At 48.8% G+C, this 16,032-nt stretch overlaps 1 protein-coding gene across 2 annotated transcripts in view; it reads left to right on the forward strand.

Annotated features, from left to right (window-relative positions):
* The window catches only part of iqsec1b (IQ motif and Sec7 domain ArfGEF 1b), a 78,113-nt gene that overhangs the window by 19,800 nt on the left and 42,281 nt on the right, over positions 1-16,032 (forward strand). The window contains exon 1 of one of the 2 annotated variants that reach the window (XM_068741928.1): positions 12,132-12,172. The exons of the other annotated variant lie outside the window; for it this stretch is intronic. Within the exon in view, the coding sequence (XP_068598029.1) occupies positions 12,147-12,172 (26 nt within the window). The 5' untranslated portion in view covers positions 12,132-12,146. Of the gene's footprint in view, positions 1-12,131; positions 12,173-16,032 lie in introns of those variants that run through there. 2 annotated transcript variants of the gene reach the window in all.

Raw genomic sequence — 16,032 nt, forward strand, 5'->3', positions numbered from 1 at the left:
CCAACATTGGGACGGCGGCAATGTTTTGGGGATTATTGGAATAAAACTTAGATCCCATTCAATTTTGAGAGCGATCCGGGTCCCCATCTGAACACACAAAAATCCAGATGTTCCAATTTACTGAAAAGAAGAAACAAATCATATCTTGTAAAATCTGCGTTCAATTCACTCACCAAGTATCCCAGTCATAAAGGGGTCCGATGTGTTCTGAAAAATGTGTTCTGGATCTGATCCAGAATGAGGTCTGGAAAGAATATCACGTTTTAACGTTAAAACTAGCTCATGGACGGCGTTATGCTTCAAAATCTGAATCGGCCTCCGGCTCACTTCGGTGATACTTTGTGCCGTGATGCAGAGTAAACGGTTCATTTACTCAAGCCGCCGTAGCCTCGACGAACGGCTGAGCGGCTTTGCCTCAGAAGTGGGATGGAAGTGGCGGCGTGCGTTCACGCCGCCACCTACATTTCGTCTTGCTGCACTTTCATGTTGATTGGATCACCGTTGCACCCCCCCCCCCCTTCCAAATTGCGGCCCTCCATTATTAAACTTGTCAGCTTAAGTTCCCATTCTGCGCCGCCTCTATCTCTGTGGCACCGACATGGGGGAAAAAAACAAAACCGTCATTATCGGCCCTCTCGCTCTGAGATTTTACTGAAGTCGTTCAAAATAACAATGTGTGACTTGGGATTCGGCCCGTCTGCGCTTCCGCGGCTCCTGATTGCGAGGCCACCGCCTCCTTTCTGTCTCTTAGCAGCAGCAGCAGCTTCTTCTTTTTTTTTGTCATTTGTAATTAAAATAATGTTCAATTTTGTATGTGGTGGGGGAAAAAACCCCAAAAAGTTGCAGATCGTCGCGTTCCGTCTGTGTGATTGTTTGGGATTATGACGCAGCATTCGGAACACTCAGCGGGATGGGATGTAAAAATAACCACAATGCCTATCGCTGGAGCTGCGGGGATATTTATAGATTTCTGTGAATGCTCTGCCCCAGTTGCTTTCATCTGAGCACAAGCGAGCGTTGGCAGAAGTACGCTCTTCCACCTGAGTCCGTGGCCTCGACTGAGCGCATCTTTAGCCTTGTTGAAACACCTTCGCTTCCCTTCAGAGCGTCCGTGATTTTTCGTTCGTGCCATTTTAATAGTTCTCTCCGGTTAATTTCTCCTGCGTCTCCCATGGCTGTATGGGAGCCAGGTGATGTATGGCGTTCACCGTCCCAGCAGGCTGAAGACGCCGAAGGTGGAGGCAGGCGGCGGGAAAAGAGCGCTAATTCATCACTGTTAAAGGCTGGGTAATAGGGGCGCGACGGCGGCCAGCTATTACGCGCCCGCCGCCTGCGAAAGGCAGTTAATTAACTTTCCATCGGAACTCGCTGGGAGGTTCTGGAGGTCACATTCCTGTGCTGTCAGACGACAAACGACAGCATCCATACAATAATAAATACCTTTTTCTTCTTTCGGCTTGCCCCGTGAGGGTTCACCACAGCAACCCAGGCTTCTCCACTTCACCCTGTCCTTTGCATCGTCCTCCCCAACATCAGCCACTCTCATGTCCTCCCTCACTACGTCCGTCCGTCTCCTGGGTCGACCTCTAGCCCTGTTCCCTGGCAGCTCCATCCTCAGCATCCTTCTACCGATATAGTCCCTGTCTCTCCTCTGGACATGTCCAAACCATCAAAGTCTGGTCTCTCTGACATTGTATCCAAAACTTCACTGTCCCTCTTATTGTCTCATTTCTAATCCTACCCAACCTGGTCACTCCCAAGAAGAACCTCAGCACTCAGCATCTTCATCTCCGCCACTTCTAGCTCCTCCTCCTGTCTTTTCCTCAGATAGCTCCGCCTCCACCAAAGTCATACACATGTCAGCATTCACCGACGCAACGTCCACAGGGTGTAAACTCTGCAAACATCTGTGGCGAACCTTTAGGTGGCATTTGGTCGGGACTTGTCCCGCCCAGCAGACCAGCTCTGACAACCTTTCCGTTTGCTGAATGCCTGTGAGTCCACTCCAGCTCAATAAAACGCCGCTGCTCTCGTTATGTCCTTTCACCCTGGCAGAGTCCTCTTCTCCATACGGTAGAGCGTCGCTGCAAGTCTCCCTGAAGTCGCAATCGCTCGACTTGGCGGAGCGTTTGCTCATCTCCATTGTTTTTGCTCAACAAATGTTCGCTTTATGGAAGAAGTCCTCCATCGCTGTGATGTTAGTTTCTCTCAGTTAAGCCGGCCACATGGCTGAAGCACGCTCCTAAATACTCAGACCTCCCTCTGCCGTCTCGAGTGGCGTGACGTGCAAAAGCAGATCGATTGAATTTGGCTCTGCTGGGTAGTTTTTCTGCATTCCTTTCGGGATTTCTCCGTGTTGAACTAGACTCTCAGGGCACTATTTGGCACTATGTGAGAGTATTTGCAAAGTATTTTCCAGCCAGCTGCTGCAGCGACATCGACATCGATCCCCCTGCTTTCTCTTCATTAGCCCTGACCAGATGACACAGAAGCTCCACATCACGAGGAAGGATGAAACGAAGCGCCAAAATGCGCCGCTTACTCGTCTTCGACAAATTCCCAGCTGGTGTCGCTCACACAATATGCTCGCCACCCACGCCAGAATGTGTTTGACACCCGGTAAAATGTGTGCGTAGTTTTCTCTTCGCACATTTCTGACCTTCATTTTTAACAACAAGCGCAGAAACGAATTAATTAAGCGTTAATCTGCGCTCAGTTTTTAGGACAGATTCTCACATCCGTTCATTCTCGCTGCTCGATGTGCCTGAATGCAGTTTCACGCTGATGCAGATCAGCAAAACAAAACCCCGAAAATCAACTCCATGTTATTTAAGGTTCAGCCTTAAATGCAGGATCATGGCTGTTATGGATAGAGAAGACCTCAACGAACATTATACCACATATTATGTTGGCGTAAACTTTGATTAGAGCGAGTTGTCAGCCTGGATACAGTTCTGTGTTTTTGAATAAAAAAACAAAATAAAACTTCACCACACAAATTGGCTCGCACTTACGTTGATTGATCACCTTTAAAATGATAAATTTTAGATGTATATAATATATATAACTGCAAAAGACAGGGTGAAGTGGAGAAGCTTGTTTTGCTGTGGCTGAAAGGAAAGGAAGATGATATCTAAAAAGAGTTTCTCCTGTCAGCGGTTGCTCCTATAGAGGTGGATAAAGAAGACGACCCTCAGCGCCAAAGTCCAGCACGTTTCTCCAGCTCTCGAGAGGCAGTTTGTCATTTGAGATTAGAGGCCATCTGGGAGGTTAGAGACTGAAATGTAATCCCTGAGTATTCACTTACCCAGTTTCACCCCGGCTTTTTGGACAGACAGCATATTGGATTTTTCTGCAGGCATGGTTAGTTCTTCTCTGGCATGCTGGGAGGCTGCCAGAGCTCGTCCAAATGCTCGGTGGCATTCGCTGCTGCAGTTAGCCTCAACAAGGAGAAAATAAAAGCTCCTCCCTCTGGAAACAGCTTCTGTAATTTAGAATTCCAATGCACAATTTTTTTTAAAGTGCTAGCCTCCCCCAGGCCGGGTCAGACGGTTCTGTCCTAAAGCAACAGTTAAAGTATTAAAGTATTTTCCGGCTACAGGGCCATGGCGAATCATTCTCAGACCGAGGCAAGCGGCACTTGATCGACAACGTTGCAGGATGTTCGTCTTCCGTGTACTCATCAGCCTGAGCATCTTCAGAGCACCGAACCGTGAAAACGTCTTGCTTCATTTCTATTTACACTCGATGCTCACAGGAGACGACGCTTATATCATACTTAGCCTATAAATTTCCTGATGTCAACATCGACTTCTCTTTGGTAATAAGGACGCTACGGGATCTTTCTGAAATGCATCCAGGCACTGCTGAATATATGGAAATTGCCTTTCCCAGGTTTGAATGAGAGTCTGGGTCGGAGATGCAGATTATTCCATACATGACTTATTGCTTTCAGCCTGAGGCAGTTTATTCACTGTCAGTTAAACTGGATCCTTTATCCTCGGCAGCGGATTTCCACGGTAATTTACTGCCACGTGTGACGAGTGTTCCATATTGAAATGTATCACACACAGTTGAAGAGATGTGATAACTGACCTAATGAAAGACAAAAAAATATGCTTAGCTAACAGATATTAGCTGTGAGCTAAACAAAAATTGTTTGGATCAATGCGGATCAGTTAATCCAGGGTTAACTGTGTAACTTCTCTGCTGCCGGGCCTTTGTGACAAAAGGTCAGCTTCCACCTGTTAAAACGACGTGTCACGCTCCACCGGTTTATGAGCAGAAGCTTCCCTCGCCTGTAGTTCTGTTTTTTGAATCACATCTGCGCCTTTGCTGTCGTGTGCTTCGCGTGAAAAGCAATTAATGATGGATTGTTTGTCGAAGGGAAATGTGCGGCAGTTCCATGAACAGTACGACGCACACGCCCGCCCAGATCCTCGCACACGAATCCCCCCCGCTGACGGAGCGCGCCCGGGTTCGGCGCCCGCCTCCCCTAATGACTAGGGCGTGTGCTGCACTGTGAAGGGCTGTTATTTTCTGACGTGGGAGTAATTTAACACATCGCAGCACAGTGTGACTTAAAGCAAAGCTTTCTCTCCCTCCAAGAATATGGAGAATATGTCAGAATATGAAACCTGACATTTCTTCCGACTGCCGCGCTGCAAAAATGACCTTTTGACAATATTGTCCACCTCGGTCTCCGGGGGGTGATTATTTTTTACCTCGGCCAAGGAGGTTGTTTTTTGCCTGAGATTATCTGTCGATTTTTCAACATTTCCTCAAACTCTCGGTTGATTATTGGCCGATGTTTATTGGCACAATCGTGTAGGGTGGGGATGATCCAGATCACCATGTGGACGGTGTGAATCCAGTTAGGAAGGGAATGAGCTGCTTGGTGCAGGTCTGCACGCTCGGAGTGCTTTTCTAGTTTCTTCTAGTTCTGTAGCTGCAGCAGTCCTGTCTGGCATCGGTGCAACAACATACCCCCCTCCTACACAAACACAAACCAAGCATATTCTTGTAACCACCAGGGATCGTATGTGAAGACCTATAATAGATCCATATCTCTGCCACCACTCTGGGGGTTCGATGCCCCCCCCCTCAGGGAGGATGGTGCCCTCGCATTGAATAAATCAGAATATCTGGTGCGCCTGTGATGATCGCCAACCAGCATCACGCAGCGCCGCATGTTTGCTGCGCTCGCTGTCCACAGGAAGCACGCATTGATCGGCGGGTCGAGCAGAAGAAGAATGGATTCTTCTATAAATGTACAAATGTATTCAAATGTCTGGAACAGATGGGGAGTGATTGTTCAATCTGGATCTGGATTTTCTTCCGCTGTATTACAGGAATAAATTGAAAAAGTAAAGCGGTCGGATTAACCGTTCATTAATTTCTGTGAAGTAAAGAGTTGCGTTTCGTCGCTGTGGACGTCCGCGTCCATCCGGAGGTCACCTCCGGCCGAGCCGAAGGAGCAGCAGCTGCTCGCTTCATTTCCCGTCTGCCATCCGCACAGGAAAAGGATGTTCAGATTTCTGTCTCGTGTCAATCCTGCAGCTTTAAGTCTTTTCTTTTCACACCTTCTCCTCCGTTTTCTATGAAACCCACACCGTAGGTGCATGAATGGAAGGAATGTGTGTCTCTCTCGGCGTGGGGACACTCCCGCATCGTCCCCGGCGAGACCTCCAACAGCGGTTGTCTCGGGTTAATTCAAACTGCTAACCGGTGATGCTGAGAGAAAGTTGGCTGCTTTGTGTGTTTTGAGTGTGATCTTGTAATAAGTGAAATATGAACTTCAAAAAGCTTTGCTGTTTGCACAAGTTTCAGGAACACCTGTCTGCCAGATTAGGTCTAATCTCTAAAAGCGCCGTTAAAAACAAACGAGAGAGCACACACCTCCATCAGAGCTTCCGTATGAAGCTCACTCCTTATGCAATCTATGGCTACGTTTCAGTCTCCCTGTGGGACGCCTTCCTCTTCTGAATAAATCCGTAATGGTGCTCGCCTATTGCCCTCTGCTGGTGGGGGGACTGCAGGTGCAGCGTCTGACTTAATCAACTGCTTGACTCGCTCGGGTTAATATTACATCCTCATGTTAATTCTATTTCTTTTAACACAGCTTGTTTAATGTGCCTTGCCGTGTAAATTGGAAGCGCCTTTTCATGTGCTCTCTCATCTGCCCTCTATTCCCCAAACAGAAGCATCATTTGCTTTTCTTTCACGCGCTGAATGCAGGGAAGGACTCCGAGAATGCCCCAGTTCACGGAGCCATTTGCACGGCGAGGGCATTACGCTGATCCATTCATCCCTGCAACCAAAAATTGGATTGCCATGCCATTCTAATTCCATCTCGGCATGTTGTAATCCTGTCCTGGATTTCCAAACGGAATGAGGAAAAATGTCAGATTGTGTCAGGCGGCATTATAGGGAATGAAAAGGAGGGCTGGAATCACGCTGGGCTCAGATTACGTTTAGTCCCTTTAAGCATCTCCTGACGAGCTGCGAGGGCCTTAACGGGTTCCTTCCTCTTAGAACCATGGGTATTTGTATTTATTTATGATATCCATTCTCCTTCCTGCAGACACATCACCTGTCAAACTACTTTACCCACAATGCAAGTTTACACTGACAGCTCAGACTGCGATTAAGGTGCGCTATGCTACGAGTGCTAGCATAGCCTCGAGTCTGCAGCTCCAACCGGCTCCGACTCCTCTGACAGCCGGCGAGACAATTTGTCAGAATTTGAGCGTGCACACACACACACACACACACACACACACACACACCCGGCGGTGCTGCTCCACATTTGTAAACACATTCAACCATTGTTTTCAACATGGGACATGTCATCTTTCTCCAGAGCAGAGGGGAAAAAATAATTAGATCCCTGGAAAATGAACACAAGCAATGTCTGACATGCAATATTTTTTCCTGCATCTATTTGTCTATTGTTTTAACTGCCGTGAGACGTGTTTTGTGGAGAAGCTGCATCGCAGAGCGAATCGAATCGGCTCTGGAACATGTCATCAAGTCGATGCAGATTTTAGCTTCCAGGTAAAGCCTGCATCCGTTCTACCTGAACTGCTGAACTGCTTCGCACGGTTGTTTGAATCTTTGCAGAAAAAGACCGATGACACGGTTTAGTGTCTGTGCATAAAGATTAGGAACGATGGATCAGCGCTTGTGTTTCTGTTTGAGCAGCGAGGGGGAAAGAAGCCCCCCCAAAATGTTGTATCTTGGGATCGCTCCCTCGCTCAGCTCTGACATCCGTAGCGACGCTCCGAGAAGAAGCTGGTTCTGATGTTCCACATCCATTAGCCTACTTCCAAACGGCTTGTTTTGATCCACGCCAGCTGAAATGTTGTGCACACAGCGTGGCCTCGTTCTGTTTGACTAAAGAGTCAGCCCCCGTGGAGCGAAGCTCACGTTGTCTTGTATCTCGGAGAAGAAATACTTTCTGTTCTTTGTTACTGTAGTCAACCTTTTGTGGGGGTGGGTGGTGGTGGTGGTGGTGGTGGGGGGGGGGGGGGTGCACAATGCTGGGTCCACTGTAATCGGACGTGTTTGACTTCCGCTGGCAAAAAAATGGAAATCATATATCTTCACAATGAGTCCATTCATAAGAAACACAATGGAAGAATCGGACAGAAGTCGCTGGGATGGGAAATAAAGCAGTGATATTTCTCTGCATTTTATGATAATACTGTTAAATTGCTTTTATTTTTAACTCAATCCTGCATTTTTTTTGAAAGCTTTCTATATTTGATGGTTTGAGGAAGTTTAAACTTCCCAAAAATATAAGTAAATAAATAAATAAAACACAGCTGTTTGATGAAGTACCGGTAGTGGGCACAGTAGAATTGTTAGTCGGGCATGCTAGCATTGCGAATTAATACAGCATTGCCCATCGTTTGCACGTTCTCCCCATGTCTGTTTGAGCAGCGAGGGGGAAAGAAGCCCCCCCAAAATGTAGTCTGGGTTCTCTCCAGGTTCTCCGGCTTCCCGCCACCTCCAAAAACATGCTAATGAAGTCAATTGGAAATGCTAAATTATCTGTAGGTGTGTGTGAATGATTGTCTGCTTGTGGCATCCCGTGAGCATCCCCTGAGTCGGATCAGCGGTGCATCACTGTACGCCAAAATCAAAAGGAAATATTCAGTTTTGACTCCCGCAGAGTCGCAGACTCCATTCTAATGACCCCGGTTATTGCTCCGCTCTTTGTTCATTTGGATGTGATCGCTCGCTGTCACACGTTCCATACAGTGGAATGGGGGGGTAATTAACTGTGATGATAATGGCCGCCATTCGGTGCTTCGATTAGCATCATTTTAATCATTACTACATTGTAGTCTGGTTGTGACTTGACATCATAGTAGGAAGTGGCGATGTCGAGGGCGATGGGATGGAGAGGAGCTCCTTCCTCCTCGTTTGTTCGGAGATGATGGAGAGGACGTCGGGACTGAAAACCTGAGCGCGATGAAACTGTTAATTTCTGTTCAAAGTTCTCCAATGAACGGAAAAGAACTGCAGCACAAACACAAATGATTGAATTGTACCTTAAAACAATTACAAATATTGCTCTTATATATATTACATGATTATTATTTAATAACGTGCATGTCCGTTACTTAGCTGCAGATGGGCTCATGTGCTAATGCTAACAGTCGCCTGACTGACGTAGGCTACAGAGAACTTTGGGCGGTCACCCTGAACTCATAGAACCACAGTTACATCCATAACTGTCATTCTGCTGCTGGTGAGGATGGCTCGGCCAGGAGGAATCCGTCCTTGACGGGAGCCGGCCCGAGAGACGGATGCGTCTAATGCATCAGCCTAACCCGGACCCCCACCGGGTCGCCTCGGCGGTCCACCTGGAAAGAGGTCAGGCCCCCCCGACAAACAGCGTGGCACAAACTGACAGTTATACTGCCTCTAAACGCCCCCGCCAGCAGAGCGGGGCACCTGCATTCTAGTCTGGGTTTAGTGACCCCCCCCCCCCCCCCCTCCACCTTTTGATCATGAAGCTAATTGGCAGTGGGAGCGTTTGATTCAAGTTAAAACGACTCCCTCTGCAACGAAAGGAAAATGCTTTTAAGGCATCAAAGACCCGCTCCTTGCCCTCCTCCTCCCCCCCCCCTGCCCTCCTTGCCCTCCTCCATCCTACAGTAATGATAAAAGAAGAGAAGTGTTGTCCATGAGCGAAGCCGTTAACCGGCGAGCATCACTTTGGTCTCATGTCCTACCAGTCTGACCCGACATGAATAATACTGAATGAAACGGATTAGATTAGAATTTAAATGATATTCCCACCCAGATCCAGATTTCACTCGCTTTCCAAAGGCGTGCTGGAGAAGCGGTGGCGCTCCTTGAAATGCTGTGATGAAGTGGACTGTGTGTGCTTCACGATGTCGCACCCTGTCCTGCTGGAGGTGGTTTTGAAGCAGCGGTTTTGAAGCAGTGCGGGATAAACACGGAGCTGCGGGACAATGAAAATGAAATATTCCGGTTTGCCTTTGGCTTGATGTCAGCCGATGATGAAGTAGAGTTTAAGTTAGCGATTCGCCGGCGCTGCTGTGGAGCAGGCGCCCGGAGGGACAGCCAGGTTGGCTGAAAACACACTGCCCTCTGTTGGTGCAAACTCGAATGATTGTCCTGGGGACAAGTGTGAAGCCTTGCAGTCCGATTATACACGATGACAACGAGAAAAGCACCCGGAGAGCACAGACCTCCTCCAAGCAGCTCGTTCCCCTTCTATCTGGATCAACACCGTCCACATGGTGATCTGGATCAGCACCAGAATGTTCTAGATTGCTCTTGGTGTCTTTATACACCAACCATGAAAAGTGAATCAGGGTTGATCCATAAATGGGTTTTAATGTTAAAATGTAATTATTATTTTTTCCTGACCTCATTCTGGATCAGATCCAGAAGACATTTTGCGTGACGGTTCATATCGGACCCCTTTATGACTGTTATCTTTGGTGAGTAAATTGAATGCAGATTTGGAAAAATATGATTTTTGAAAAAGCCTCAAATATAAGTAAATGGGAAAATCTGGATAATTTTGTATCCAGAGGGGAATCCGGATCGCTCTCAAAATATAACGGGATCTAAATTATAACAAGACTCATCTTCAGATTTCTTTCCATCACGATCCATTCAGCCGTTTCTCTGTAATCCTGCTAACAAACAAACAAGCAACAAACAGAACCTCCTTGGTGGCGTTGAACGTTAGCAGTGACGCTACCAGCAGTCGCTGGGCTGGGCCTGGCCTGAGGGTGAGACTGGAGGACGGAGACATTGTCCTCCATTGATTACAGGACGGATGCATCCGGTGTTGTTTCCTCTTCAAGCGACCGGAGGCAGACCTGATTGACATCAAGCGTTCCAGCAGGCGTGTCCAGCAGCGCTTCTCTCCCTCCGCCGAGCCTTTTAAATCCAGTCAAAGTTCTGTTTATCTGACAAAACTAGCTCAAGATCACAGGAAAGCTCCGGCGTCAAGCTTGTGCTCAAATTCAGCCGTTGTTGCTGAAGCCCTCTAATGACGGGGGGGTGGGGGGGGTTCTCGTCTGCTGGAAGCCGGACCAGCACGAATTAACGATGGATAGTCGCCACGACCGATTCTGCGCCATCCATCAAACTGTCGAGCTTCCCCCTTGGCAGTCTCCCTGGCTGCGAGACGATTAAAAGCGTCCCCCATCAGGACCAGCGGGGACACTAAACGGTGTCCGGGGGGTGGGGGGGGCTGAGGGTCTGATGGACGGGGCGCTATGGCGAGGTTCTCCCCTGTCTGCGTCTACCTGGAGTCAGAATGAATGTCAGTAAGTCTCCAGAGGGGGGGATGGTCCTTCACACTCCACTATTGCCATGACAACTGCTGTGATTGATGTTTGGACGCATCCCTCCGCCTCGCCTCTTGTCGTGTCAGAGGTTCGGTCCTTTCTGCACGGCTTGCGTTCCTGTGGGAAACATCCGATGAGCGATGCTGAGCGTGTTTTTGTCCCGAGCCAGCATCCCTTCCTTAGCCCTGATTATGCACCTTCCAAGCTACGGGGATGATGGAAGACGTGGATAAAATGCCAGCGGTGCAACGGCCAGCTGGCCTCCGTGTTTTAGGCTACGAATGTTCCAGCGGATGGGATCGGGTACTTCCAGTTCCTGCTAAATGAAACCGTTCTCTATTCCTGAATAGCTCTCCTGACCCGAGTCGGAAAACGCATCCATGTAGACGTGGCCAGGTCGAAGCGATGGCCTCGTTCTCCTCAAACATTCCACGTTTGACCTGACGGAGTATTTGCGCCGCCTCCCGTCTCTCCCCTCGCCTGGGAACGCGGCTGCTTCCCATAATGCTTCCTGCACCTGCAGCCCCAGCATCCGCCTGCAGGCTCCATGTTAGTCCCGGAAGTTTTCTCGTGACTCCCGACGCCTCGATGTGAACGTATCTGCAGGGAGGGATTACGGTTGGAACTGGACTGTTGCATGTCCTAATCTATTGGACACATTAGATTTGGCTTAATCGTTGCATGAATTGAAAAGTTAAAGCTTCACTAAAGGTGTTGCGTTTCATCCTGAGGGGCGCACGATCAAACCGAAGGTTAAAGCTGCAGGATGCGTCCTCTGGGGACCATGACCGTCCTCGGGAATGTCACGGCGGTCCGTGAAACAGGCCGGATATCCCTCCTGAGCTACTGGTGGAGCTTCTTACTGGGTGGGGATGTATAGCATCTACTAGCATCACGTCCACCGGGATACGCAGTGAATGTTTCCATGGAGACCTGCAGCACCTCCAAACTCGAACAGCTGTTGACCCTACAGAAAGGATTAAGAAGTCTTAATGGGCCCACAGAACCGGTCCACACACACGAATACGGATCAAGTCGGGTAAACGCTTTAGCGGTCCGCTAATGAGATGCACGTGGCGTCCGTTACATCCTGAAACCGCCATCCGTAAATCCATCGTCCCCAGTGTGAGAAACGCTTGAATGAGCAGCGGCAGGGGTGTGTGTGTGCGTGTGTGTGTGTGTGTGTGTGTGTGTATGTGTGCGTGCGTGCGTGCGTGTGTGTGTGTGCGTGTAACTGCACTCCGCCTCAGCTTCCTGCTCTCCTGCTCCCCCAGACCCGACGCTGAAGTGACCAGCGGCGCCATGACCCACAGACGCCTCCGCCACACGTGAGTACGACTGTAAAATGTTGCATGCTGGGATATTTTGACGGATGAGGTGTTTTTGTGGTGATGTGTGGGAGGGGAAAATCACATTTCAGGGAGGTAGATTTTTCTTTATGTGCGTGTGCTGCCGTCGAATAAAACACGGCACTCTGAGTTTTCTGCACCGACAGAGGGAAAGGTGGACGGAGTTTGCGTAGCACTGATGACGTCACGCCAGAGGCTATTTTTAGAACGAGGTCTAAAGACGGCTGGCTGTTCTTCCTCTCCTTCCTAGAGTTATTCCATCTTCTTCTCTCATTCTTCTAATCTCACCCGTTTTGTCCATTTGTGACGTCTAGCTGTCGCGGCTCGATTTTATGCATATTTTTAATTTGTCTGTTTTGTCCTAAAAATGACACCTGGTTTTCGAAAGCTGCAGGAACTGGAGAGAATGTTTTCATGCATCAGTCTTTTATGATTTGTTGCACATATTTAAAAATGCTTCCGATCTGCGGGCCCGGGCTTTTCTTTTTGGGTCGGAGGCCGTCTTGTCCTCCTCCTGATCCCGCTGTTCGTCGTCCACAAAGCTCCTCTCCTCATCTAACAGTGATATTTTCTGCTTCACCAGTTCTTTAAGAACGAATGCGCCTCCATCAGCTCCACCCGCGGCTCGCCGCTAAGGCGGGATGGGTTTATGTTCCCGTTCAGCGCCGTGGAAACCAGCAGAACTGCAATGCAGTCGATCCATTTTTTTTTTATCCCTTCATCCATTTTTTTCCACTTTGCGGGTCACGGAAGTTGCTGGAGCCTATCCCAGCTTGCTATGGTCGGGAGGCGGGGTTACACCCCGACTGCGTCGCCAGTGAATTGCGGAGACAGACAACCACTCACGCACACACTATGCTGTCATCAATTCACCTGCATTGCATGGATTTTACTTTGGAGGTGGGAGTAAACCGGAGAACCCGGAGAGGGAGGGGCACGGGGAGAACATACAAAGATGGGATTTGAACCCGGCACCTTCTTGCTGTGAGGCCACGGTGCACACTATAAATTTTAACTGCTAAATTCAGCTTGTTCCGATCAGTTTCTCAAACTATTACCCTCTGTGGTCGTGGTGTCATGGTGACATCCTGTGGTAACGCCCTTGTGTGTGTGTGTGTGTGTGTGTGTGTGCGTGTGTGCGTGTGTCTCTGTGTGTGTGTGGCCTAATAAGGCCACATATATCACTCTCCATGACAGCGGTATCAAATAAAGCCGCCAGAGCTGCGCCGCTGCTTGGAGATTGATTGATTGGACTTTATTGTCGTTGCGTTTCCACGGTAACATACTTCAGAACGTTCGGGAGTCAACATTGTTCCCAATCTGCTGTTATCAAAAAGCGTGAACCAATCCCGAGCCTGCCCCGCCGTCTGTAATAAATGGACCCACGAAAAAATCGACGGCTGGTTAATTTTTAATGCCTTACTCACCTTTACGTCTTCAAAGATGGCGGGCGGCGAGCCCAGGTTGTTCCGAGGTCTGCGTGGAAAGCAAGCGACGCGGGAGCTGCTTTATTTTAGCCGCGGCGTGTGTCACGGGGGAAACGCGTCTGCGTTTAGCATTCAGCTGCGCCGCCGTCGATGGACGCGGCGATACAAGAGCCGGCGCCCGCGGGGACGCAGCTGCTTCCAGCAGCCAGTAATTACAGATGGAAATTGTCAGCTGGCGCATAAAAGCAGAGACATTCGGGCTAATTAAGAGGAACCTCATATGAGCGTCGCCATCGATCAGGCTTCTGATTCGCTCTCCTGCCGCCGCGCGTTGCATTGAATTGATCTAGTTGAAAAGTCTCTTTCATGGCGGCGCTTCGGAGCGCGGCAGCGACTATCAGACATCAAAAGCAGCCGCGTTTTCCCATGAATCCGCATGGCGCCAAAACCCGGCTGCGGTAAACACTCTGGATGTACCTTTAGAAACACGCATCTCATGATCAGAGCGACGCGGCGCTGCCTCGCCGTTCGTCACAGGCCCGTCTGCTCCGTGGCGGGAACACGGCGATCTCCGGCTGCCGGATCCCACGCCAGCACGATTGTTTGTTTCCGTGAAACGCTCATTCATCGCTATCGCCGACCAGTTGTCAGGAAGATTAACGGTGTTAGGATATCTAGCGGTCGGGGAGGGGGGGGGGGACATAAAAGGACATTCCGATTTTCCTGACACAAATCTGTGATTTAAAAACCGCCTTCGGTCCCAATGCTTCGCTCCGCTGTGATTTTTCCTTTCTTTCTTCGAATTCCAAGCAGATTTGGTCGACATTTATCCGTCAGCCTTCAGCCGCTGGGTTTGCTCCGTCACCGCCGTGGCTGTGCTGCTCCTCTCTGGTTCTGCCGGGGGGGGGGGGGGGGGGGGGGGAAGCCTGACGTTTGGGACGTTTCCAGTTATTGGCTCACTGCAGACGTCTCCAAAAGGCCATGTTGTATATTCCGAGGAAAAGGTTGCTTCCTGCTGCTGCATCTTTTCTTGCTTTGCGTCGCTCTCCAAACGGACCTAATGACTGTTTCCCTGCAGAGCGAGGCGGAGGATGTTCACTGACTGATTGCTAAAATAGCGTATGCATTACAAAAGAGGATTGCAATTTTTTTTTTTTTAAAGCCATGAAATGGAGATTTCTTCCAGATTAAATTTGATCGGACTTGTTATCGGCAGCAAAGATTCCCTGGGGATCGATCGCATCCGTCTGCGTGTCGAGAGACGAGGCCCTGCTTCAGATTTCAAACGCGTAACATCCCTTTCCAAAATGATTTCATTCTTAGTGTGAGTGTGGAAAATGAACGGCACACAAAATGTTTGTTTTGAAGCGTGTGGGTCGAGGCGGCGTTTAGCCGATAGTGTGGCTCCGGTGACATTTCGTTTCACCTCTCCCCGCCTCCGTGGCGTCTCCCAACACTTGTCACTCAAAGTGGCTTCAGAGAGCGGCTTCAGAGAGCGAGGCGTCTGTTTCACCGGCCTGAGGCGCCGTAAGCGCCGAACACTGCCGCGTCTCTCAAGACAAACATTTAATGCCGCGTTTAACATTTATGCTTATTTATTAATGCAAAACAACACACAGAAATCCTGCAGGCGACACAGGAAAACTGTTCTCTGCCTGCCGGGATGGAAAATGGGACGTGTGGAAATGTGTTAAGAATCTTTCTTTAAAAAGATATTTCCTATATTTTTTGTTTTATTACCGAGTCGACTTATTTCTAAGAGCAAAAGAAGCAGCCTTGATGAATGCATTGTGTTTTTACTTGTCCTTATCCATTCATTCCTTTTCCAAACTGTTGCTGGAGGCTATCCCGGCTGCCTGCAGGTGAGACGCGGGGAACACCCTGGATGAGCCGCCAGACAAATACGGACAATTTTAGTGTGAACAATTTCCTCAGAGGAAGGTCCCAAGTCAAATTCAAACCTTTGACCTGCTTGCTGTGAGGCAACACCGCCACCCACTGTGCCAGCGCACTGCCCTCTTGTCCTTATTAACATTGATTTAATTCATTTTAACATCCTGAGACGCTGTCGTCACTTTTGTCTTTTATTTAAAAAAGTACCTGGGCGTAAACTGTCTTATCAAAGATAACAGTAAATACAATAACAGCATGGATCAGGTAACTTTGGCTGTTTAATTACTAATAAATCACCATTAAAAACATTAAACTCACAAGTCATATCTCCACGGAAACTCCACATCAGTCTGCTGCTGATTTACGATCGATTACGGTATTAATCCGAGGAGATTTATACCTCATTAGCTTGACGGCCATCCTAAACGCTATCTGTGTCGTTTATTAATCTCAATTCTCTTTAGAAAAAGGTTCCACGAGGTCAAGACAGAAGCCTGACAGCTGTCAGGAAGTGAGCTG

Source organism: Brachionichthys hirsutus, chromosome 8 (assembly GCF_040956055.1).
Source record: "Brachionichthys hirsutus isolate HB-005 chromosome 8, CSIRO-AGI_Bhir_v1, whole genome shotgun sequence".
Taxonomy (NCBI): domain Eukaryota; kingdom Metazoa; phylum Chordata; class Actinopteri; order Lophiiformes; family Brachionichthyidae; genus Brachionichthys; species Brachionichthys hirsutus.